Below are 23,637 nucleotides of genomic sequence, written 5' to 3'. Positions count from 1 at the left end.
GCCTCACATGCCTTCTGCATTTCTCTCATTCTCTCCCCTCAAAATGCTGGGACAATCCATGGTTTAATGCTTTGTTTTCTCTCCCTGTTGCAGTCCTGCTTCAAAGCTAATGTTTGCTAATTGCTTTTATGTGACCATGTTGAAAGTGCCTAAACACAGCAGGAGAGGAAGAGCCATCTGGAGTATGGACCCAGCTACACTCAAGCCTGAGCATCCCTAACACCAGCAATAAGGTAACAGCCAGAATATGGGCTGGATTTTCACACCTCCAGAGGAAGCTGCAGAGCTGGTGGCTTAAAGCAAACCAAATCCCACAACTCATACTTGCACATGAAACTCATTTTGTGTGCAAGCTACTGAGAAAACAATCCAGGAATCTCCTTACCTTGGCTTCATAGACCACAGCTTGGCTGTGGACCAGCCTGGTGTCAGCTTGCAACATTCCCTTGGTGAAAACCACGCTTTTGCAATCTAGTTATTCCAAAGGATGCCCAACAGATTTAGTTGCTCAATTCTTGTGAACATTAATTAGAAACAGTCTGTCTCCAGATCACCTTGATGGCTTCTGAAGTACCCATCCATAGACATGAATCATAGTAAACACAAAATGAGTCCAGTGAGACCAACAAACCAAGGGACAAGAGGGCTCGAAGCTCACTTACCTCCACCGTACTGCAGATTCCTGCTGTCACCACTGATGACTGGTTCCTTCCATATACACAAACAAGCAGGTAACTTCATCTACCACTACATATACAGTATAAAGCAGGTTAAAATTTGGGCCTTCTTCCTTTCAGCAGACTATTGGTTTTGAACAGTGCAGTGTCCAAAGAGCAGAGCTGGGTTTTTCAAGGCGAGGATGAGGAAGGCGCCTGGCTCCCCGTCCAGCCGCGCGATCAATACTTGTGTGCAGCACACAGGTGAGAGCTTGTGCTCTTATCAAGTCACTGCACTAAAACTGGAGCAGGACCCCCCCCAACCCATGAGGTGCCCATCCCAACCACTCCCCTCCCTCTCCCACCGGGAAGAAACGCCATGAGGGTTTCAATCCTCAGCAAAGATTTCTTCTGAAAAATCCCACACCTGCTGATAGTGAGACACAGCAGGAAGCGCTGGCAGCATGTGCGGCACTGGCAAGCAGGCAGAGACTGGATAATGGCACTTTTACCTTGCACATATAGATGGGGTGAATTTAGAGGCCACCCTTGGCTCCTGCCTCCAGGGCCAGGCTACAACTTCAGTTGAGATTCACCAGTTGTGAACTGGGGGTGTCATGGGAAGAGATACAGGGAAAGGAGACAGTAGGGCAGAATGAAGCAACAGACTGGAAAAACCCTCCTGGCATCCCCACGTAGCAAGACATGGCACTGGCCTTTGATCTGAACAAACACTCACGAACCTGTAGAAGCCTCAGGGGAATCACCAGGATTTCTCCAGGGAAGATGAGCCACAGCTTAACAGAATTGTGGGGACTGCATGCATGGAAGAGAGGGATCCTAACATACACACACAAGGAGCAAGGACCCCTGAAAGCAGGGATTTTCTATGGGAAAGGAATGAACATGAAGGAGTGTGGGAGTGCCAAGGTTAAAGAGCTGGCAGAACCACTCCACCTCACCCCAACACGATGCAGAAGCTGAAACAAACATCTCACAAGAGGCACGCAGTTTTCCACAGGCCCTGGGCAAAATCTGGGACTACAAACTTCAAAGGAAGAACAGAGTTTCTTTGGCCTCAAGCAGGAGGACTACACCGGGGCCCTGTTTCCCAGGGTGGCCTCAGTCTGGGGCCACAGAGAGAATCTGAAGCCACACTGCAGATGGTCATAAATGTCCCTATCAACAACTGCAACGCAACAGACAGCCGGGATGCCGGGGACATCCTGATCGCTGCTGCTCTGGAAAGTGCCGACATGGGAATGAACCAACGCACAGACCTCCAAAGAGAAAATTTTATGGACGCTTTTATACACATACACAAATATTTTAATATAATGGTAACTGAAATGTTATCCATATTTTTAGTACTGTCATAATTAACTAAAAAGATATTTTTTAAATTTTGTAAAAATGACATATTTTACACATCTTCTATTTACAATTGCAATATACTTAAATGTTATAAAACATCCACTTTGACCTTTAAAATATATGTATACTAGGACTTATTATTAGATATATTATAATTTATAGCAAACTTAGGGTTTGCTCTGTACCTATCTGTTCAATGGGAATTTCATAATCAGCCTAGCATAATCAAAGTTGCTCAAAAACGAAAATTGACAACAAAAGATACGGAATGTGCAAATATTGGGGCAGGCAAAAAATTAAAAAAATCAAGCTTGCAGTTTTAAAAAATAACACCATGAAGACTTCCAATAAATTAAAATCATTACCCACAAATCCTTTTCCTGGCATTGTCCATGATCAAGTTAATTTTCAGTACTATTATTCTAAAAGAAAAAAAACCGAACCACAAACAACAACAAAAAAACCCCAGCCACTCCAGGTCTTCCTAAGGCTGCGTGTTCCCCACGTCACAGTCAAGCGTCAGGATTTGCCAGGGTGGCTGCTGCTGGCACAGAGGAGGTGGCTCTATTGATGACTCGTGAATAAGTGCGCTCCATTCCTTGCTGTTTTGCCGAGTCCTCCTTGTATGCAATCTTTTCATAGAAAAGAGAGAGAGATCTGAATAGTTTGGTGTCTGAAGTGTTCATTGTCTAACCAAGGATTTCCCATTTTTTATTTATTACACAATGATGCTAAAGATCTGACAGAGGAAAAGGACTTTGCCCGGGGACCCAGAAGTGACCGAAGGCTGCAGCGAGAGGGAGGATGTCCTCTGGAGCTGCGGGGATAAATGGGACTGGGCTGTGGTCACCGGCTTCTGCCAATCAGTGCTTCATGGGGTTCCCTGAACTACGTTTCTCTAACAACTCTCATACAAACACAACTGAGAGTTCACCTACGTTTTATAAACTCAGCAGACACCTGCACTAGCACCTACTGACCATGGTACAGACCAGCCCCAGCTCTACCCACACAGTCATTTGGGGTGTGCGGCATCCCCACTGAGCTTCACATACACAGCCACTGAAAAAATATGTCTATTAGGCAGGGTTTGGACCAATTGCCAGGCCGAGGCTGTAGGCAGAGCTGCGCTGTCAGGGAGAAGCCCTGGCAAAAACTTGCTCTACCCTGTCCTACGTATAGGCTTTAGCAAGAAGGAAGATTTCTTTTTTTTTTCTGAAGAAGTTCACTTTAGCCTTTTCTAATAGCTATTTTTCCTACTTTTATAAATACAGACTGAAAACCTGCCTCCTTCCATGGGGCACTACGTTGAAGCATCCACAGCAGAGACATGGGCCATCCTCACCGACCACACAGCCATCGGCAGTAGAAGAGAAACCTCTCCCCTTCACAAAGCTCCAGGTGTAATCTTATGCCATCAACCCCCAGTTATTGCTGGTCAGGGTTGCAGGTCAACCACACCACATTTTTTACTTGGCCAGGCATAACCACGCTGCCTCCAGCTTTAGTGCTTGAGCCAGCAACTTGGGCAGCTCTGGGAAGGAACTGCTCCCATGCTGTGGACTGGACAATGAGCACCAGGACTCAGGCACCCCCTGGCAGTGCCCAGCAAAGCCAGGGAAGCTGCAAGGAGAGACGGGCAGCACAGTGGAGCACAGGCAGGCTGTGGCACAGCCTGCTCAGACTGCTGACTTCACCCAGCCATGACTCAATTCCAACCCTCTCCCCAGGGTATCAGAAGAAGGGAGCTCGGGGCGGCTGCTGTTGCACTGGGCTGTACCAGTCCTTCTGAACCACATGCATCTGGGTTTGCGCACTCTCCTCTGCACCCCACCATGGCCTCAGCCTGCATCCCAGTGTACAGCCACGAGCAGCGTGGTGAGCGGGGCTGTGAGAAGGGGACCACACCCATGGGACAAGGGTGGCTTGGCTTAATTGGTCCCTAGCCCTTCCATCTGGCCACCTTTGCTCCTACTGACACATGCTTTTGCACTAGGAGGCTCTTGTCGAGCTGCCCCACTGACCTCCCCGAGTTCCTAAAGAACATGAATCTCAAGACTGTTCATGGACAATATATCACATGTATACCTTGATTTTTTTTTTTTAAACTCCCTGAGCAAGGGAGTCACTAGACATGAAACTAAACAAACATACCAAGTAGAAAAACCAGCAAGTGAGGGAAGTACATGACATTAAAAGAAAAAATAGATGTAAGAAAAATGAACATACCACTTTTGGCTATAGTATTGAGGGAAATGTTAGACAGGGAAGAAGAGAAGCTGTATAAGCAAGGACCATGACAGAGCTGTCAGAAAAGAAAAACAAAACAAAACAAAAAAAGAGAAAAACACATGGTGATGAAAAGAGTCACTGTCAGTTGAGTGAGCAAACAAAACCCTCTTGAATACGACAATGGGATAGATGGCAAATCTTACTGGTGTAAAGCACACAGCACAGTTACAGCAGATCCTCAAGCTTTCCAACTGCGAGATAAATGTTTCAGCCACAATTTACAGCATGTGATTTCTCTGAGGCAATGCTCTGTTCAGAAGTAGGGAGTTCACACATTTGTTGCAAGAGTAGAGTTTTCCCAAAAGCCAACGCTGCCTGGAAAACTGGGCTGTCACTTACAAGGCTGCCCCACAGGGCTGCAAGTGGGAGACTGGTTTTCAGTGTGGACTTTCAAATTCAGATAATTTTGGTTAAACAGATAAGGATTTAGACTTTTGCTGGATGAACTCATAACTTCACATATTAACGTTGTTATGTACAAGTAATTTTGTATTATTTAGTCTTTTCATTTGCATGAAGAAAACTCAGATCTTCCTGATATAAATACAGGTGTGAGTATTTAATAGAACTCAGCAAATATTTTATGAATGCTGAAACTCATAGACTGCTTATGCCTGATTAAGTTGACCATATATTTTCCATTTTTGTGGGGAACAGTAGTTCACACAAGACGTATGGCACTGCCTATGCTTATTGACTGGATGGCCAAAGTAATTTCCACAGGACAGGCATGAACACTGAGTAACAAATGATACCCTTAATACTTACATACTTAATGTAACAAACAGTGATAAATATTAGTTATGATGAAATTACTGGAATGCTTGAGGTTCACAAATCCTTATACACCTAAACAGGAAGTGAGAACAGAACAGCAACCACCGCCGAGCTCAACCCCCACCTGGCATACACCAAACCTTCAAAGCAGTTACATAGCTTTACACCCTGCGAGAAACTAACAGTAATAACAATGGGCCAAAAATCTTTTACATGTGAAGATGAATAATTGGAGCCCCATTAGACAATGCTCTATCTGACAATTCTGTGAGATGCCATCACTGATACCAATGGTTAACCAAAGTAACTCTGTACACAAACAGTTCTTCTGTGTGCTACAGGCAACTGGAAATGCAGTGCAACTGCTAGAACGTAAGTATTTCTCAGGTGCAAGCTAAGGTGGCCTACACACAAGCATGCAGAGAAATAATTAAGCATGATTTAATTTGCACTTCAGTATGCAGAATCTCTCAATATTTAAATTAAAACAGAACACATAATAAAAAATATCTGGACAGACACAGGAATAGAATAGCTGCAAGTGTGCACTGAAGTCCGGTTCAGTATTTTGGGATGCATTTCATATAATGTAGCCATGCATGCTCTTCCTTCTGAAGCTGCTAACAGCTGAAGCATAGTCTTAACATGGCACATATTTTGACAGTGTATTCAAATAAAAAAAAAAAACAACTCTTGCTCTGAAAGCTGACTACAAATAGAAACTATAAAGATATCTCCTCCAGTTATAAGCTACGTCTTAAAAGCAATTTACTGTTTTAATTAAACACATCACAGCTGCAGGATAAAGCAAGCAAAGCATAAAATACTATTTTAAGTGATTATCTTTCTATGCCTTTAGACCTCAGTCTGCATTTAGCCCCATGAACATTCAACTTTTCAATATGCAGTAAGACAGGTAAAAAGAAAAATCTTTGTTTATCAAACAGATTCATTATATATAATACAGCTGGATTTAAAAGAAAAAGAGAGAAGGGAACAAAATAGGAGTAAATTATGTCTTCTCAGTGACTGTTGCACTGCCAGATTTTGCTTCTACTACTTTGCTCTACAGCTTCATTTGTCACTAGAAGACAATTAGCCACCCTCATTCACCCCAACCAGCACCAAAATAGATGATCTAACCTGTTCATTCATAACTGCAGACAGCTCGCTGAGCATATCCTTATAATGAGACTTCATCTCTCCCTGATATTCAAATTGGTCCTCCTTAATTAGGCGTTCATTGACATCAAGAGCGTGCCCACATGCTTCCGCAAATTGCCTACAAGCACAAAACCACAAAGAACAACCATACAAATTTTGTAGTAATGAAAAATATCTGTCTATACATATACACACACTCCTGTACCTCTTCTCCCCCTTGCAAATTACACTTTGTTAGACATGAATTTCAAAACTCATCCTCCAATCGAGAGGAACGTAGGCTGCTAGGATAGCTCATAACATCAGCAAACGTTTTCTTGGGAATGACTTGTAAGATAGGGTAAATGCAGATGTAGATCAGCCTGGTTAAGTTCAGCCTGATTTCATGCCACACCTACTCATGCTACTCATACTATGCAGAGGATGGAAAGTTAAAACTTAGGTTTACCTGAAGATTTCCTTCAGAAGCTTAACTTGATTATCAGGATATCTCTTAGCATTTGTCTCTTCAAGAAAAGCTCGAGCATAGGCCATTGGTCCAGCATTTACCTGGGGAAGAAATACAAAGCTTAGGTGCAGAGAACAAGCAGGTTATTGTCATTTTGTCTTGTGTTCCGCAACTTGGACTAGCCTCAGGCAACCAAGCCTGTGTGAAGAGCATCACTCCTCTTGTCACCTGAATGCAACTTGAAGAGTTTTGCTGATGAGAAGGGAGCTGGTCAGCCTCGCATGAACTGCAGATCTCCGCTGGTTTTTGAAGGTCCTTGGCTAGCTAACCATCTAGAAAGCTATACGTTTGAAGGTGTTTCAATGAGGACACCAGAAATATATGCACCTCTCACCAATCCCAACTCTTCTGAATCTGTAAATCTAAAATCTTTTCTAATCCTAACAAAACTCCCTTTAAAATATCTGCAATGCTTGGCTGTGTGATGGGCTGTATTCTCAAGTGACATGTGATGGTCTTGCTAGAAAGGTTTTATTTAGAGAAGATTTGACTGAAATAGTTATGCTTGCACATAAATCCCGCAGTCATTAAAACTCCCCACTCCCTTACATTTTTAAAGGGGGCTTCAACAGCACTGGAATACAAGATGTGACCAGAAATACAAAAGACAAAACATGTCTGGAGTGATGAAAATCAGAATAAAAATTTAGGTAGATGCATTAAAAAAAGGAAGAAAAAAGGCAAATTGTCATTACCTTGACACTGACACTTCCTTGGAGTTTAAGCTGCAGTCGGATCATGTCCACTTCTTCCATTGTGCAAAGCTGATTGAGCTCTGAGACTTTTTTGGACATCTCATCAATCGCTACTTCGATAGGGTTCAGCTCTGTGCTGGTTTGACTTATGACTTGAATACGCTTCTTCACGTAGGGGAACAAGTGACTGGCTGCTCGAAAGCAAGGAACGTATCAGAGAAACTCAGCCAACAAGACAGTATTTAAGAAAGCAAAACAATTAAGCCGAAGTATGAACTTCTCATTTTGATAAAGAGATTGACAATCTATACAAATTAAGTTTTAATCAGCAAATGAGTGAAAGTGACTGTCGTGGTTCAGCCTCAGTCGGCAACTAAACACCACACAGCCGCTCGCTCACTCCCCCACCGCTGTGGGATGGGGAGAGAATTGGAAGAGTAAACGCATAAACAAAAAAAACCACCTTGTGGGTTGAGATAAGAACAGTTTAATAATTACAATAAAATAATAATTATAATAATAATGATTATGATAGTAACAATAATATAATAAAAAGGAAAAGGGAAAAAGACAAAACCAGAAACACAAACGATACAACCGCTCACCACCTGCCGACTGACGCTGCCCGTCCCCAGGCTGTGATTGCTTCCTTCCTCCCCACCCCGGCCAGCCCCTCCCAGTTAACACACTGGGCATAACGTTACATGGTATGGAATATCCCTTTGGCCAGTTTGAATCCACTCTCCTACCTGTGCCCCCTCCCCTCCCGGCTTCTTGTGCGCCCGCAGAGCATGGGAAGCTGGAAAAGTCCTTGACTAGTACAAGCACTACCCAGCAACAACCAAAACATCGGTGTGTTATCTCAACATTGTTTTCATGCTAAGTCCAAAGCACAGCACTAGGCCAGCTGCAGTGAAGAAAATTAACTCTATCCCAGCTAAAACCATGACAGTGACACAGCAGATCCAAATCGAATTTTGATGTACCTGGCACTGGAAGCGCATTTCGTTTTGAATTCACTGATATTTGCTACTGAGCTCTGTCACATCCACGTAGCAAAAAGCTCTGACCACTCAGATTTTAGAATCCACAAATTTCTTCTCCTGAGTTAAAGTACCAAATGATAAGCCTGTACCAAACTTTACACAGCTCAGAACATCCCATCAAGTTAGAGGCAGGAGCCTCTAGTTCAGCTGAATTGGGTATCGCTCACTCACAGATGAGCTACTATTAAAACATCATCCTTGAAGAAGTAAGGAGTTACTTTTAGTATTCAACCTAAATACTGCTATGGGAGCTGACAGAGGAACTATTCATCATTAAAACACATTCCTTCCAGTCAAGGCCTTTTCATGGATCTTGGGGAGTCTGGCAAAGGTGCATAAAGCCCAATCTAAGCTAACAACCTTCCTGATTACCCCACATGCTTTGGAAGGCCTCCCAAACTCTATATATACCCTCCTCCAGGGAGTCTGCTGCCCATCAGCTCAGACCTGAATGAGTTTACAGGGTGGCTGTCTCCTTGGAGAGCAGGAAACTCAGGACTTCCAGAGCTAGAAGCATGAGTCACAACTGGGCACGGCAGAGAGCCAGCAATCAACAGACCGCAGCCAGACTATTTGTCCTCTGCACAACGCAGGCAGCAGGCTCTGGAGCAGAGATGCTGAGTGGGTACCGTTCCAGCCACCCAGTATCTCTGCCCAAGCACAATTAACTTCCACTGCTCCTCCAGTCATACTGGTAAGCCTTGCTTTCTCCTCAATCTAAAAGCACTTTTTACATAGGAAGGAAATGAAAATATATGACTTTATTGAAGTGGGTGGAGAGGTGGTGGTGGGGAGTGGAGAAGAAAAAAAAAGTTTCCTTTAGAGAAAAGCACTAAGGGGAGGCAGGTGCCAGAGGGAAAAGCAGGGGAGGTGGTCAAACTCCCACCTAAAGCTGAAGATGGAGCCAGGCGGAGAGCAGTGGGAGCTGACAACAGCATGTAATAACCTAGGGAAAATGTTCTGCTGGAAGAACAACTTTCTCTGTTTTTGCAAGACATACCATAACAGCTGCACTTTCAAGTCAGTGAAACTACCTGCTTCAGTACAGATCTCAAAACACCTACTGCTGCTCAAGCACTTAAAAAACCCCACACACCTCTCTTCTTATGAGCAAAGCTGCGTCATGTAACAAGATTCCCTCAGACAGCAGTGCCTCTTTCCTGACTTGCAAGAACAAAACTTACATGTGACTACGCCTCTACTCTAGGCAGCTTTCTTCACTTTGCCCTTTTGGGGAAGCAGGTGCAGTGAAGTTGGTGGGGAACTGGATTTTCTGTCACTCAGGAGCTTCTGCTGTAAATACCAGACTCTCTGCTCACAGCTGCCCATGAGAACAATGCCTCCATCTCAGACAGCTTCTCATACTCACACAGACAAAATCCTGGCAGGTCAAGTGTCGGATGCCTCTTTAAAAAGAGACTTCAATCATGATAAGTAACTAAACATTTTCTGTTTATTATGACTCAGTAAGAGCAGACATATCTAGTGCTCCTGTCATTCCAGTCTTAAAACACTGATTGTACCCAATGAAATGAGATCTTACCTCTCACTTTAAAAAATTCTATATAATATATCTTCCTCCCATTTTGAACAAAATTCATATCTGCTAAATTTTGCTCTCCTCAGCAGAATAGGCACTCTGCTTTTTCTTTGACTTGTTTATTATTAAAAGAAGAATGGTTCCGAGTGCTAAGCTGCCTCCAGCTGAACCACTCCCAAATTACATCACTGCAAGAACAGTTAAGATGTCAATAATAAGGAAAAATAAGACAGCTGATGACTCCACAAATGAAAATAACTTTCCATAGGACGGTCAGCAGGATTGTAAGAAAGCACATACTTTGCCAATGGACACACTGAAAAGATCACTTATCATTCCATACAACATGCTGTGCCCACTGACTGCACAAAATCTGGCACATGAAGCACACTGCTGGGCGTAACTGGCAAAGGTGGGACGGAAGGGGGAAGCAGCCTGTGCAAACATACTTGTCAGGATTGTGCGCCTCTTGCACTGCTCTTCTACACCTCCGTGCTTTTTTCCTGAGAGTGTGAAAGGTGTTTCAAACACAAAACGATTGATGTTGTGATGCATTTCAAAGTCGGTCTTTCGATCTTCAGCTTCTTTCTCTTCAAAGAAAGGTGTGACATATGTCACCTGGATATATGCATATTTTGGATCCAGGTCTTTGGGGTTGACCTGTGTAACAGTGGGAAATAAAATTCTGTTAAGTGCGATGAGCTTCCAAGGCATCCATTGTATTTCTGATGCTTTTAACTATAACAGCAATACCAATTAAAACTGAGACTTCCAAATGTAATATTCAGACCACAGATTAATACTTAAAGATATTTAACCAAGAGGCCCATAAGAACAGTGGGACTTTTGAATATAGTCATTGGCAAAAGTGAATGAAAGCTAAATAAGAAAGACAACAACCCACATCGCAGTAAACAACTGCATGCTCTGCAGGAATATGCTGGAATATGCTCTTTTCCCACTGACTGTGATGCTCTGCTATAACATTGTCATTTCCATACAGTACCTGCCACACTAAAAGGTGAGGGTCTTTTTTTGGTTGTAAAACTAGGTCATAGTAGTTTACGCATACACTCAGTTCACATTCATTCAAAACACAGCTCTCAAAACATGAACCGTGCACTTGCTTCTCCCCCTTGTGCAAGAACTGCATGTCTTTCGTACCTTGTTGGAATCCTGGATGATCTTCACGTTATCTATTCCAAACTTGTCTGCATAAAGTTTCATCAGCCTTTGAGAGATCTCAGACAATCCTGTTAATTTAGGTTCTTTATAGATATACTCTTTACCTTCCTCTTCTTCAAAAAACCCCTGTTTGGAAAGAAATGGAAGAATACAGTGAACACAACAGGCAGGGGAAAGCCTAAACAAGGTGCTTACATCAGGAATCGAGGCTGCCTGTATACCCACCAGAGCCTCCAGTATGCCATGTCCGGCACCTAAGTTAAAAGCTCACCTCTCTCCACTCCTAGCAGACACATACCTAGAGGTCTGAGTTTATACCGGTCTGGTATCTCTGAAGTTACCCAGGAAATAACTCATACACATTTATTCATGCACAAGACCTAGCTCTTTAAAGAGTTGAAGTGCTTTGTTGAGAATGCTGATGTGTGTATGATGAAAAAACCCTAACGAATTAAAAATTGGACATGAAAAATTCTTTTAATTTTAATCATTTGGTTAAATTAACTATTCTGGAAGCACTGTGCTAACAGAACACGAGTGTAACAGCTGTTTGCTGGATGGATGCCCAGCCGGGGTGTGTGCAGCATGCAACCTCCAGCACACCCTATCTGGGACATACGTGTGCAGGCAAAGGCTGGGCATCGCGCAGGGCACTCCTGCCCACGGCAACGTGCCGGCACTCCTGCCCACAGTGATAAGCAGGGCCATTGCATGGGGAGCACCTGTGAACTGGTCTGCATCTGTTCAGGGCAGCTGAAGAGGAACTCTGGTGGCATCTTGAAAGGCCATATGGTATTGCACCATTTTCAGAGATAATTAGTAAATTATTTACATTTGAAAAGAAAAAAAAACCCAACCAACAAAAAACCCCCCAAAAGACACACAGACTGAGCTCCTTTGCAAAAAAGCTCGATCTTGTTAAGGTCATTTACTTATTACACTGAGGGGACTTGGCAGAGCTGAACAAGAACTTGTAAGGCTTCAGAAGAAATGCCGATTGCAGAAAATTAACACAACATTGCATCATGTGCAGGTGAGACACTCCACTGCTACATGATGAACATGTACATCAACACTCCAGGAGAAGCTTTCCCAGCTGAGCAGAAAGCAGCAGGTGCCCCATTAACAAGGACTGGATTTATCCCAACACCATGAGCAGCACCAGCCCTCCTCCTAGGATTTCATATGCTGCTGCTGAAATCTGGCAGTGTTAGCCACTGCAGCTGTACCCAAAGCCGCCTCCTTTCACCTTAATGCAAAGAGACCCAGAGGAAAATAAAGGGGAAAGGAAGACAGTATTAATGTCAGACCCAAGGCCCTTTAAACTTAACACGACGTGGTTTGGATAGCTAATTCTACAATATGCCTAGGCAAACTGCCATCTGCTGAAAGAGAGAGAAGCACAGGTGAGTGAAGTCAAGAGATACCTCCAAAATCTCTTTGGAAGGTACTCATGCAAAATCCAGCCTTTTCATGTTGAAGTGTATTTCAACTTTGGCCACTAAAATTATAGGCAAATCTTCACAAAAATATACAGAATTGAAATAAATTAGCTGTAAATTGCAATATTTGTTTAGGGGAAAAAACCCTAAGTTTTGTTTCAATAGGGATTAACAAATATGTGCACCTTTGGCTTCTCCTTCCGTAAAGACAAGGGCAATAAAATTGTCTTTTAATTTGGCAAGTGCCAACGGCAACACGGGCACTGCTGGAAACCTATGATTAATAGCAGCAACAGCAGCTTGTCTGATAGTATCTTAATCAGTCTCACAGTGACCTTCTAACACTGCAAAAGTTTTAACAATATTATCAATTAAACTCCATAGGCATATGAAGAACTTCACAGGTAATTATAGAACAAATCTATAGGTCAAAAGCTGACACCCTATAAACATTTACTGAGCTGGGCAGGCAATTGACTTTCTGTTGATTTCACTCAGAAGAGATCTGCAGGATCATAACCTGGTTTCTGATCCTGTTTCCACTGAAGCAAAACTGCTTTATGTGGGAAAACCTCATTAGTCTCATGCAACCATACTCAAACACGCTACTCAGGACTGCTTCTGTCAAAAACCATCTGTTTTCTATTACTAGTAGATGTTTTCAACAAAATGCCTCATGTTTTCCAAATTAATCACATAGCAAACTAGAGTATAGTTTATCTTTTTAAACACTGATTCTGTGTACATTTGCACACTGGAACACAGTGTTTATATGCAAGTGCCAAATTGCTGTGCTGATGCTGCATGGCACACTAAGATGATATCTGTATTAAATGTTTTGCTTAAAAAAAAAGAAAAACCAACCTGAAACCAAACAACAGATTTAGTCTTGTCTCTAGTGCAAGAGACATTATTTAAGTACATACTCCCTACAGTATTACAGCTGACAAGTGACAAGCAGAAGTTAATTGTGAGCTATAAATAATCATGCCTGCCATATGCTATATGTCTGGCAAACATTACTGAAAGTAAGATTAAATACTTTTTAGGAGCCAAATATACTCCAGTTTCAGGATTTTAAAATATTCAGCAGCCAAGGTCACATTATCAATGCGTATCCCTAGATTATTTTCATACTGGTTGCTTTTGCCCTGCAAGAATAATGCAGCCTTACAGAGGAAAATTATTACACATAGCAGCTGAATGCAATGGAAGGGAGACGACCTCCTGAACAACAGGTTATTGGTTTCTACTGAGAGTCAAGTTGTGACCCAGGATTGCCTCCGTGGGAGCACAGAAAAGGCTTTTTAACTCCCTGCATACACAGTATGCTCACAGTAAATCTCACTCTTCTCTGCCCTTTGCTAGAAGAATACACACTGTCCCTGCAGTTGATGTGTCGAGGTAAAGCCTTCTGTTTTACCTGCCAAGAATTAGCATTTAAGGGATCCTTCCCTATCGGTATCAAGTGAGCATCACCTCCTATGGTAAGTGAGCGTGTTGCATTTTTTAGTAAGGAAGCCACAGCTATTTTATCACATTTGGAAAAGGGGACACATCATCTGATCTTCATATTTAAACCTGCAGGCAGCTTACTGCTGTGAAAATCTGCCCTCCAACTTCTACAGCCTCCTGCACAGATAGAACAAAACCTCAGCTCTACCTTTACCTAGCACAGCTTTTTTTTTTTTTTTTTTAAATTCAAGAAAGATCTTGACTTCTCAAAACACTAATCCGTAAATAAAATCGTAAGCACTGGCTAGTGTGGCCACTTGGTGGTGTTGGTGGTGCAATGAGATGTTGTCACCAAAGGCCCTTAACAGAGTTTGCAATCTAAAACACCAGCTGCCATGAGATCTGGCTCTCTGAGCTGGCAAATAAAGCGCTCTGGCGAAAACAATCGACTACATCCTCACTAAGCACTACATTCATTCAAGCCATCTTTCTAGATGGTCCCTGCAGCAATGCAGTAACCAAATACTGTCTCTACCTTTGCATGAAGAAGAATGGTTTTCAGATGCAGATGCAAATTTTCTTTTTCCACTAAGAACCCCCAAAATTCTCCCTGCAAACAGTATTTGCAGTATTCTTTTGTTTTTTCATCTGTTTTTATTTCTGTTTTTATTTTTTATTTATTTTTTATTTTTATGTATTTATTTTTTATTTCTGTTTTTATTTTTCTGTTTTTATCTGTTTTTATTTCAGTTAAGGAACAGCAGTGTTCTATTTTTACAAAACATATATGTGTATATTTATTATTGATGTAATTAATTAAAATGTTTAATGAATAAATGCATATGTATAATAACTTTTTTTTTATATGTGTATGCTTACCTATGTATCTACGCACAGGTATTTTATTAAACAATGTATGTGTCAGACTGAAAATGAATCCCATACCTGCACACCGAGCATCCCATACCTGCATATCGAGTTTCCTTCTGGGGCATTTCCTTTGTAGTGGCCCAAGCAGAGTGATTCATACTGGTTTACACTGGTTTAACTGTAATACTAGTAAAACCTGAAACCATTAGCTTTTGGGAGGAAGTGTGCAAAGTCTGCCAGAAGCACAAAAAGAGGGAATTGCTTTTAATGTTTCAGATGAATTGGGCACTGAGACTGCTTTCAGCATGGAGGCCTGCATTACTCTTGGCAGCAGAAAGATGGAAAGGCCTCATACCTTTCTGTCCACTTGCACAGCCAAAATAGAAGCAAGTGGCACAGGGAAAAAGGGACTAACACAAATATGTAAAGGAAATCTTCCAAAGGTAAAAATATGCAGGGACAACCGGTGTATGGGAACAGACTGTCCTCTCTGTCTTTCATTCCAGGTCAAGCTTCATCTGTAGCTCCCACACCTGCCATGGTGCTTTGTGTGCTGGTAAACCCTCCTTAATCAGTTCTGCACACCCACGCCTATTTTCTTTGGTAAATGAGGCACAAGTAATGCTGATGGGAATGATCTACCTTTAATTATTTGCACTGTGCTATACACTTTTGTCACTATGCCTCTGCAAGGAGCAATACCGAGCAGTCCCACTTTCTACCACATAACATCTCTTCTGCAAAAGGAAAGGAGGAAGCTGTGCTTGTTTGCATTTAGAGCTCAGTGTCTGGGGACACCAGGGAACAGACCGAGCAATATGCAGCTATGAAGAAGTCATATGCTTTAGAGCACTAAAGCTGTTTAGATGAAGTTGTCCTTGTGGTGCTGGCAGCCGAAAAGTCATTGCACTGTAACAATGATTTTAACCCAGTTCAGCAGAACTGCTGCAGTTAAACGGCCCACTTACAAGTAGCTGCCCCGGGAGAGCCCTGGCAAGAGTTTGCAAGTAGGAGAGTCCCATTTCCCCCTCTGCTGCACCTGTTTTGAGGAAGGACTTGCCATTGCCCTCTGACTCCCAATTTGCTTGCTCCTACAAGGGATTATCAGGCAGGTTGCTGCACCCTGCCCAGAGTGCTCCAGTTACCACTGCCATATGTCGGAGACCACACAGGCCAGGAAAGCAGGCTTCCATTCAAACAGCATTAATGCTACACCAGGCTTTTCAACAGAGGAAGAAGGGGTCCAATCCCAGTGAAGCTAAGAGAAAAACTTCCACTGAGATGAGGTGATGCAGCATTGGGCCCCACAGTGCACACACAACATGGCAACAGATACAGCTTGGTAATTCAGGTAATTGAACAAATAAAAATTAGTTCACAGGATGCAACAATGAATGAAACGATGTTATTTCATCTGCCACGAACCAAAGAACTGAGAGCACAGGAAAGTTAATATTAAGTAACAGTACAGGGAAGGATGGAGGACGTGTGAGGAGAATTAAACAAAACATGCAAAAGAACTAGACTTACCACAGCCTTGAATAAGTTCAAAAGGAGAAAAGAGCAAATTTCTGCATTAAAATCTAATTAGCAAACAGAATGATTCACATCAATCTGTTGTTTACACACCTTATTATTTTAGAGTAAAGGAGATTGTGTGCTTGCCAAAACCAGGTCTTAAAAGAACACGCTATATTGCTACACTGGTTTGTAGTAGGAGAAAGCACAAAATAATGCTTTGAGGATGCTGAAGCACAGCAAAGGGAATAAAACTACTCTACAGTATATTGCACAGAATCAGAGGTGACCTGAAAGCAGAAGTCAGAGAGAAACACAACAAAACATCTACTGCATACTGCTCTGCTTCAAGCTCTATTTGAAGAGAGGGCCATATATCAAAGATGTCTATCTGGCTTTATTTTAAGTTTTACTCTGAAAAAAGCCTGCCCCACCTCAGTCTCAGCTTTGCTTGACGAAGTCAAGAACTATAGCTGATGTACAGGTCTGTTCTCCGTTACACCACTAAATTCATAGCAGCAGTTTACACAGATGCAACTGAGTGCTCTCTCTTCTGAGTAAAAACCTCCTTGGAGTATCACCTACGAGGCACTTTCTACCCCATGATTCACTGACAAGTGTTTCCCTGTTTTAGCTTCCCTGAAATACATCAGGATTAGAAAATGTGGCTGAAATCTGGGAATCTGTGGAGACAAAAGAACACAAGTTGACTTACCTGCCCATAAAATGCAACACGGTAATATCGTCCAAAGAGACGTTTTTCAGAGTTCACTACTTCTGCAACTTTCAGATATGAGCGGTGGATGTCGTAGTACAAATCAGACAGTCTCTACATTAAGAAACAAGGAGAGCCAGGGGAAGTGAGAGAGCACAAGTACTTTGGGAAGTGATGCAAAGGCTCTACGCAAGCATGGCTTGTCTTAACTGGATTACCAAACCTTTGCAAAGATGGCTGCACATGCTAAGGTTAGTGACTGCTGACAAGTTAAAAGATCCATTTCAAGGTCTCTGTCCTCTTCTGAGCACACAGTTTTGTGGCAGCAGGTGCCTTTGTGTACAGGGTCACACAGGAAGGCAAGCATCCCACCAGTTGCCAGTGGTAGGGACCTACTAAGAGGTCAGAAAATCCATGTGTAGTTGGGAGCAGGGTGCCAATAACTCCAGTCAGCTCCCGACCCAGTACAAAGATGCTATCCACAAAGATACGCTATCCACAATTACCACTAAAAAGAACTTTCTTGGAACAGTAAACCAAAATTTCAACTAAGTTTAAATCTGAGGACCTGCTTCCTCAGCATACAACTTATAGCTACCTAACTGCTTTTTTTATTTTAAAACCAGAAAAATCAGTACTGGGGATTATCATCTGGTTATCCATTACGTATTGAAATTGCCAGGTAAATAAAAAATAAGGAAACCCTGGAATTCTGAAGAGTTCACACAATTTATCAGCAGTTTCTAAACTTAAATATAACGCAAATGTGCTCTTGGTTTAAAACCACATGTATAAATTTACATCTACTGGCTAACACAAGAGGTTTGTTTGAAAATTTTTTGTTGATATACTGTTGTACTGATGCTGGAAAGAGGAAGGTATGGTACCAGAGTTTTTCATTTACTCACAGCCCAAAGCATTAAAAGGAGAAATTACAGACAGGAAGAATAAAACCATTCATTTTAAAGAAAGCACTTCCCCCCCCCCCCAAATTTTGATCTTTACTATTGTTTTAATTAAAAAAAAAAAAAAAAAACAGACAAAACCAACTTACTTTAAAGTCCCTCTGCTTCTCAAAAACAGCAATGATAGGCTTGTTAACCTCAGCAATAAGCTCATATCTCTCAGACTTCCACAGGTATTCAACACACAACTCCAGCTGCTCCACAAGAACATTCTGCAATTCCACAAATATAGTTCAGTGACTCCACAGCTGGTGGCATTTCATTAATAGAAATGAAGTAAAAGGACATACAGAACAAAAATAAAACAGCGAGTATCTTCTGTATTAAGGTTTATTTCAATGACAGAATGTTTGATAAGGTATTGCTGACATAGCTCTTCTTCGGATAAAATATCCTGAAATAACAGTAACATGAAAATACTTGAATACGTGACGTCTCATTCAGAAGAACACGTTTGCTTCATGGGCTCCCCCCTGCCCTAACTTCCAGCTCTGGTACTTAATGTTCTGGTTAGCTAAACACCTATCCCTGCTATTTAGTACAACAGCTATGACATTTCACTCAAAAGTTGTACGCCTTTTAGTACTGCGTGAAGTACACTCTCACTATAATTAGTTCTAAAATGCAAAGGCATCCATTAGAAATAACACCCTCTGTTAATATAGAACAAGTATATAAATGTTAATGCTGCTGACCTCATTATAGGGAGTATCTTGCATCCCAGAGTCTTCCTTCATAGCACCTTCTTCTTTAATGTTGGGGGTAATGCTCAGAAAAGCAGGCCATCCCATGGAAAATAAGCCTTGAAGTGCAAGTCATAACAATGTCAATTAATGGCTGAATAACCAGATAATTCAAAAAGTTATTGGATGCCGTTAAAACAGAGAGATTTTATTTGACTGGATTAGTCACTTTTTTCAGAGCCCAAGTGATGAGAAGCACAAATGGAACTGACTGAATTTATGAGACTATTACACATCTTCTCTACGACATAAATCCTCTTGTCCATGCAAAGTGTAAGTATAACATTTTCCTGATGCAATCTTATTCCTCTCTTTGGCATTTTGGTTCCTTAGCTGTACAGTGCTGGCAGTCCTTGTAAAACTACATGTGGAACACTAATCTATACAGGAATTATCGTCACAGGCTTAGGAGAGACAATTTATCCTTGTGAAACCAGAGCTGTGACTCCTGGCCTGACCTACAGACACTTAACGCTATGTGCTGGGACCTGCACTCATCCCACCTGTCAGATTTCCTAAGCAAGAGGGGCAGAGTTGCCCCGAGCTCACTGCAGCTGATGGGGAGACGGCTGCTCCGGAGCACAGTGTGCCTTTGCTGGGCTCGAGAACACCCTGGCAGTGGCTCTCCTTAACCTCTCCAGGGTCAGCAGGGGAACCGCAGCCCTAACTGAGGAACCCTCTTGCAGAAAGCTCAGGCTTGGAGGCAGAAGCTGCTGATGGGAAGGCTTGCAAGGATTAAAACTGAGCTTACATTTAATATTTGCTAAACTGGGGCCTTAGTGCAATGGTTGAAAAACAACTTACACAGGCATTGCACATTACAGATCAGGCAGAGACTGACCCACAAAGATTTTACTACCACTCTTGAATGGTGAAGGTAAACCTACCAGTGGAGGTGAAGAACTCCCGAGTGGTTCGTGTTCAATTTAAAAGTAGGAAAATGCTAGTAAGGCACAATTAAAAAGATAACCTTTATACAATGAGACAGAGGGGCTCCTTCCCCTCTGTCAAGTTTTGAAAATCATTTAAATTTAGGTTTAAAATGACCCGCAAGTTCTTCACTCCACCTACTGTGATCTGTTATTCATGCAAAGTATTTTAGCACTAGTGAACCATCTCCAAAATACTGCTCTTCGCACAAAGCTTCCTTCTAAATGAACGCATTTTTTCATCTCGCCCACAAACACTTCCAAATGTATCGGAAAACCATGGTCTTTCAAAAACTAAGTTTTTTCTTTCCCAGATATTTGTCCTTGCCCCCAGATACTGCTCTTTGTGAAAATTGCTAAAATATCTCATGCTGAGAATTACTTTGAAATACACATTAACCACTGGCATAGAAACATTTAATAATACAAGCCTGTACTTTATTTCTCTAATAAGCATCACAGATCAAAAAAATCTTTATCTATGCTAAGTTACATATGGATAACCAGACACTAATTCCACCCCCGTGCCCTCCCAGCTTTGGCTAGTCAAGGAATCGGACATTGATTTGTGTGCTAAACACCAATTGACCCGAGTGGGATTTCTTTTGCCGATGATGAGCAGACCGCTCTCTTGCTGAAAAAACCCTTTACCAGAGACATTCTAAGCAATTCATCAAACCAGCCAAAGAGCATCAGGAAAGTAACATATGAGGTTTCCGACATTACTTGCTTGCTATTACAGCTGTCAACATGCACTATAAATATTTTCACTTTGGTAGATACTTTTCCAGATCAACTGGAGAACAGTAATTTGATTCCCTAATTATGTTATTTGACCCATAAACAGGCACGGTTAGAGCACTCACTTCCTCCATTGTGAGTTGTTAGTAACACATTACTATCAGAGACTTGACCATCTTCCAGGAGCATACGTGAGGTACAAATCTTTTCCATTTTCCAGTAACCTATGATAGTGTAAGATGGTATTAGTACACTGCTACTGGTATGTGTTAATACATGCATATTTAATAACAACAGACTAACCAGTGAAGCATTCTCTTTTAGCACTAACTTACTAAACATTTAATTAACCCTTTTTTACATAGAACACACACTTTCACTCTTCCAGTGCTAAAACTATCATTTATGATACATTTTAAAAATAAAATATTTGGGAAGAATTCAAGAAGCTTTAAGAATACTTTACATATAAGAAAGGAAAGCAGGACAGCCAAAAATTATTTTCAGCAATAATGTTTACAGATGCATGATTAGTTTTGAATATGTTGATCTTACCCTTTCTTTTCAGGTACTCTGCAATGAGAGCAGCGATATGAATATAGCACATAGCAGCCTGTAACAAGAAATCAACATACATGTATATATTAAATTACGCTGTATGACTTACAGCATACATAAAGGATTAAATGATGAAATGCTTCTTGAGTGTTAATTTCACTAGGTGTCTTAGGTAAAAGCATAGATTTACTCAAGAAAACCAAGGAGATTACTTAGTAAATAAGATACTCCTGGGTTACGTACTGGAGTTCTGCATTACCCATTTCATTTTTGATGAGAAGGACAACATGTTATAAATGAAGCTCCTCTCCTATACCATAGCGGGGAGGGGTGGTGGTGTAAGAAAATCCTTTATGTGAATTATGCACTGTGCATCACCTCATCTACACTACACCTACTGTGCCTGTTCAGGTTAAGCAGTAGAGGTGCTAATGCGATACTGACCACAGCTTCCCTGTCAGACATTTTCAAATCTTGCTCAAGCACGTATCAGGTAGTCATGATTAGGCAAAGTGGGAAAATGAGCACATCACATCTCTAGGTGTTTTTCAAACCTGTCTTCCTCTACTGTTAAGTATATGACAGACACTGTATGATTCTCGAATCACTACTGTTATCTGTTTTTCAGAGCCCTTTTCATCAGAACATCTCAGCCTAAAGACTGAGATTTATTATTCATTTAATTACATTACCTCTGATAAATCTCCATTTCTTGCGTGAATCTTGGCCATGCTTTCAAGCCACGTCCTACGTAATTCAGGTGTGCTGGCGTATGAATTTGCTAGGCTGTACTGCAGATCCACAAGCATCTCGGGGTCTTTCTCATGCTCCTTCATCTGAGCTGTGGCCATTAAAACTGTTCTGATGCGTTTGGTCAGATCCTTCACCTCTGCTGGGAAATTAACGTTCTTCGGGAAAGATAAGCAATACATCACTAAAACCATCCAAAGAGCCATGTGCAGCACGCACCCCTGAACAAGGTAAAGTCCTCATTATGGAAGACCTTTTTCCCCTTCTCTAATTCAGTAGGCTTCGAAGCAGAGTCACGGTTCCACAGTATGTACACAGTGTGCACAAATCCTTGACCTTTTTTTACTGATGTGTCATAGCACCTACTAGATATCCCAGTCAGCCAGCTGTACCACTGTGCAGCAAGTCCACTGAATCATCAAACAAACATTTGTTCTTCAGTTGATTGCTGGATCCAGACCTGGATTCTCGTACACTTTCAACTGATGAACAGCGCCATGTGCTATAGATAGTCCTGCTTAACTACACTCACAGCCTGTTTCACCGCAGTGAATGAAGCACAACAGCCTGGCTCCTGGCCTTCTCACACTGTGCAAGATTAAAACAGAGTCCTTGTATTACTCTCATCAGCTGTTCTCAAAATATTTAACTCAGCTCTGCAGTTTCTCTTTTTCAGATGGGTAATGAAATAAGATTTCTATTTTCAGACTTTTTTCCCCTTGTTGCCTTTGTTTAAAAGTCAAAACATCCAGAAAAATTAAATGAAATTAAGCGTTCCCTCCTCTAGGTGACACAGGGATGAGCGTGTTACACAGTGTGACTGACTGCAGTGCTGGGAAATTAAAGCTGGACTTTGGAAGCAAATACAGTTGTGACTGCATCTTATTAAATAAAACATCAAATTACTTATGCTAATTATCTACCAATTTGCTTACACTAACTTTATTATTAACTTCAGTGGAGATACCCTAAAGTCACCTTCAGAGAAAGAAAACCAACTCCAAATATAAAATTTAGAACTCATGTTGATAAATGTTTGGACAGGAATTGTAAAATAAAAAATTAGAAACCTTTTCTGATAACTTCAGTACAGACAATGAATATAATAGCAATGGTAACTAACCTAAGAGCTAAGTGCCTTTTTCAGGGGCTTAGCAAGCTGTTAAAAAACCCAACTGTTGTGCGTGTTTTTGCTCACATTTACTGAACAGACCAAAGGGATGGTTTGTAGACTAAAACTTGTTTGCCAACTGCAATTGTGTTTCATTAGTCACAATGCATGATACCTTCTCTGACATCAAGCAAACAAACAAAACAAGCAGTAAATAATAATATAATTTTCAAATAAAAATCTTTTTTGTTTTAAAAATTCTTTTCGATTACTAAGCTTCTGAGTCACAAACATTTTAATGAATTTCAGGCTGCCTGAAAAAGGCACACTATGAATGCATAAATCACTGTCTAATAACAGCCAGCAATTCTATTCACTGAAACGGTTGCTCCTCTGAAATTGTTGACCTTTTCCAAGGGGTAGTGATTGACAAAAAAAAAAAAACATGTTTCTTACTTTCATCTGCTTGTCTCCATTAGCAAAATTATTTATAATTGCAAGTGAATGTTGAAAACGAGATCCGCCAATCCCTGCATCCGCTATCAGCTGGCTCACTGCTTTGATGAGCTGTATGGGGGGGGGCAGGGAGCAAACACAGGGTGC

The 23,637-nt window shown here is 41.6% G+C and overlaps 1 protein-coding gene across 5 annotated transcripts in view; it reads right to left on the bottom strand.

The window, feature by feature from the left end:
• Positions 1 to 1,939: 1,939 nt before the first annotated feature.
• DOCK10 (dedicator of cytokinesis 10) overlaps positions 1,940 to 23,637 on the bottom strand; it is a 166,075-nt gene continuing 144,377 nt past the window's right edge. For 4 of the 5 annotated variants that reach the window (XM_075099205.1, XM_075099206.1, XM_075099208.1 and 1 more), the window contains exons 44-56: positions 23,491 to 23,601; positions 21,866 to 22,081; positions 21,171 to 21,228; positions 20,741 to 20,839; positions 18,898 to 19,004; positions 18,292 to 18,414; positions 17,238 to 17,351; positions 11,217 to 11,363; positions 10,502 to 10,712; positions 7,467 to 7,657; positions 6,712 to 6,812; positions 6,243 to 6,381; positions 1,940 to 2,662 (exon numbers count right to left, since the gene is read on the bottom strand). In XM_075099205.1, the coding sequence (XP_074955306.1) occupies positions 2,543 to 2,662; positions 6,243 to 6,381; positions 6,712 to 6,812; positions 7,467 to 7,657; positions 10,502 to 10,712; positions 11,217 to 11,363; positions 17,238 to 17,351; positions 18,292 to 18,414; positions 18,898 to 19,004; positions 20,741 to 20,839; positions 21,171 to 21,228; positions 21,866 to 22,081; positions 23,491 to 23,601 (1,737 nt within the window). In that variant the 3' untranslated portion in view covers positions 1,940 to 2,542. The remainder of the gene's footprint in view (positions 2,663 to 6,242; positions 6,382 to 6,711; positions 6,813 to 7,466; positions 7,658 to 10,501; positions 10,713 to 11,216; positions 11,364 to 17,237; positions 17,352 to 18,291; positions 18,415 to 18,897; positions 19,005 to 20,740; positions 20,840 to 21,170; positions 21,229 to 21,865; positions 22,082 to 23,490; positions 23,602 to 23,637) is intronic. The other variant, XM_075099209.1, reaches the window with a different exon arrangement.

The sequence above is a fragment of the Phalacrocorax aristotelis genome, chromosome 7, assembly GCF_949628215.1.
Source record: "Phalacrocorax aristotelis chromosome 7, bGulAri2.1, whole genome shotgun sequence".
Lineage (NCBI taxonomy): Eukaryota > Metazoa > Chordata > Aves > Suliformes > Phalacrocoracidae > Phalacrocorax > Phalacrocorax aristotelis.
Note: the sequence above shows the minus strand (reverse complement) of the source record. Positions and strands in the feature narration are given on the sequence as shown.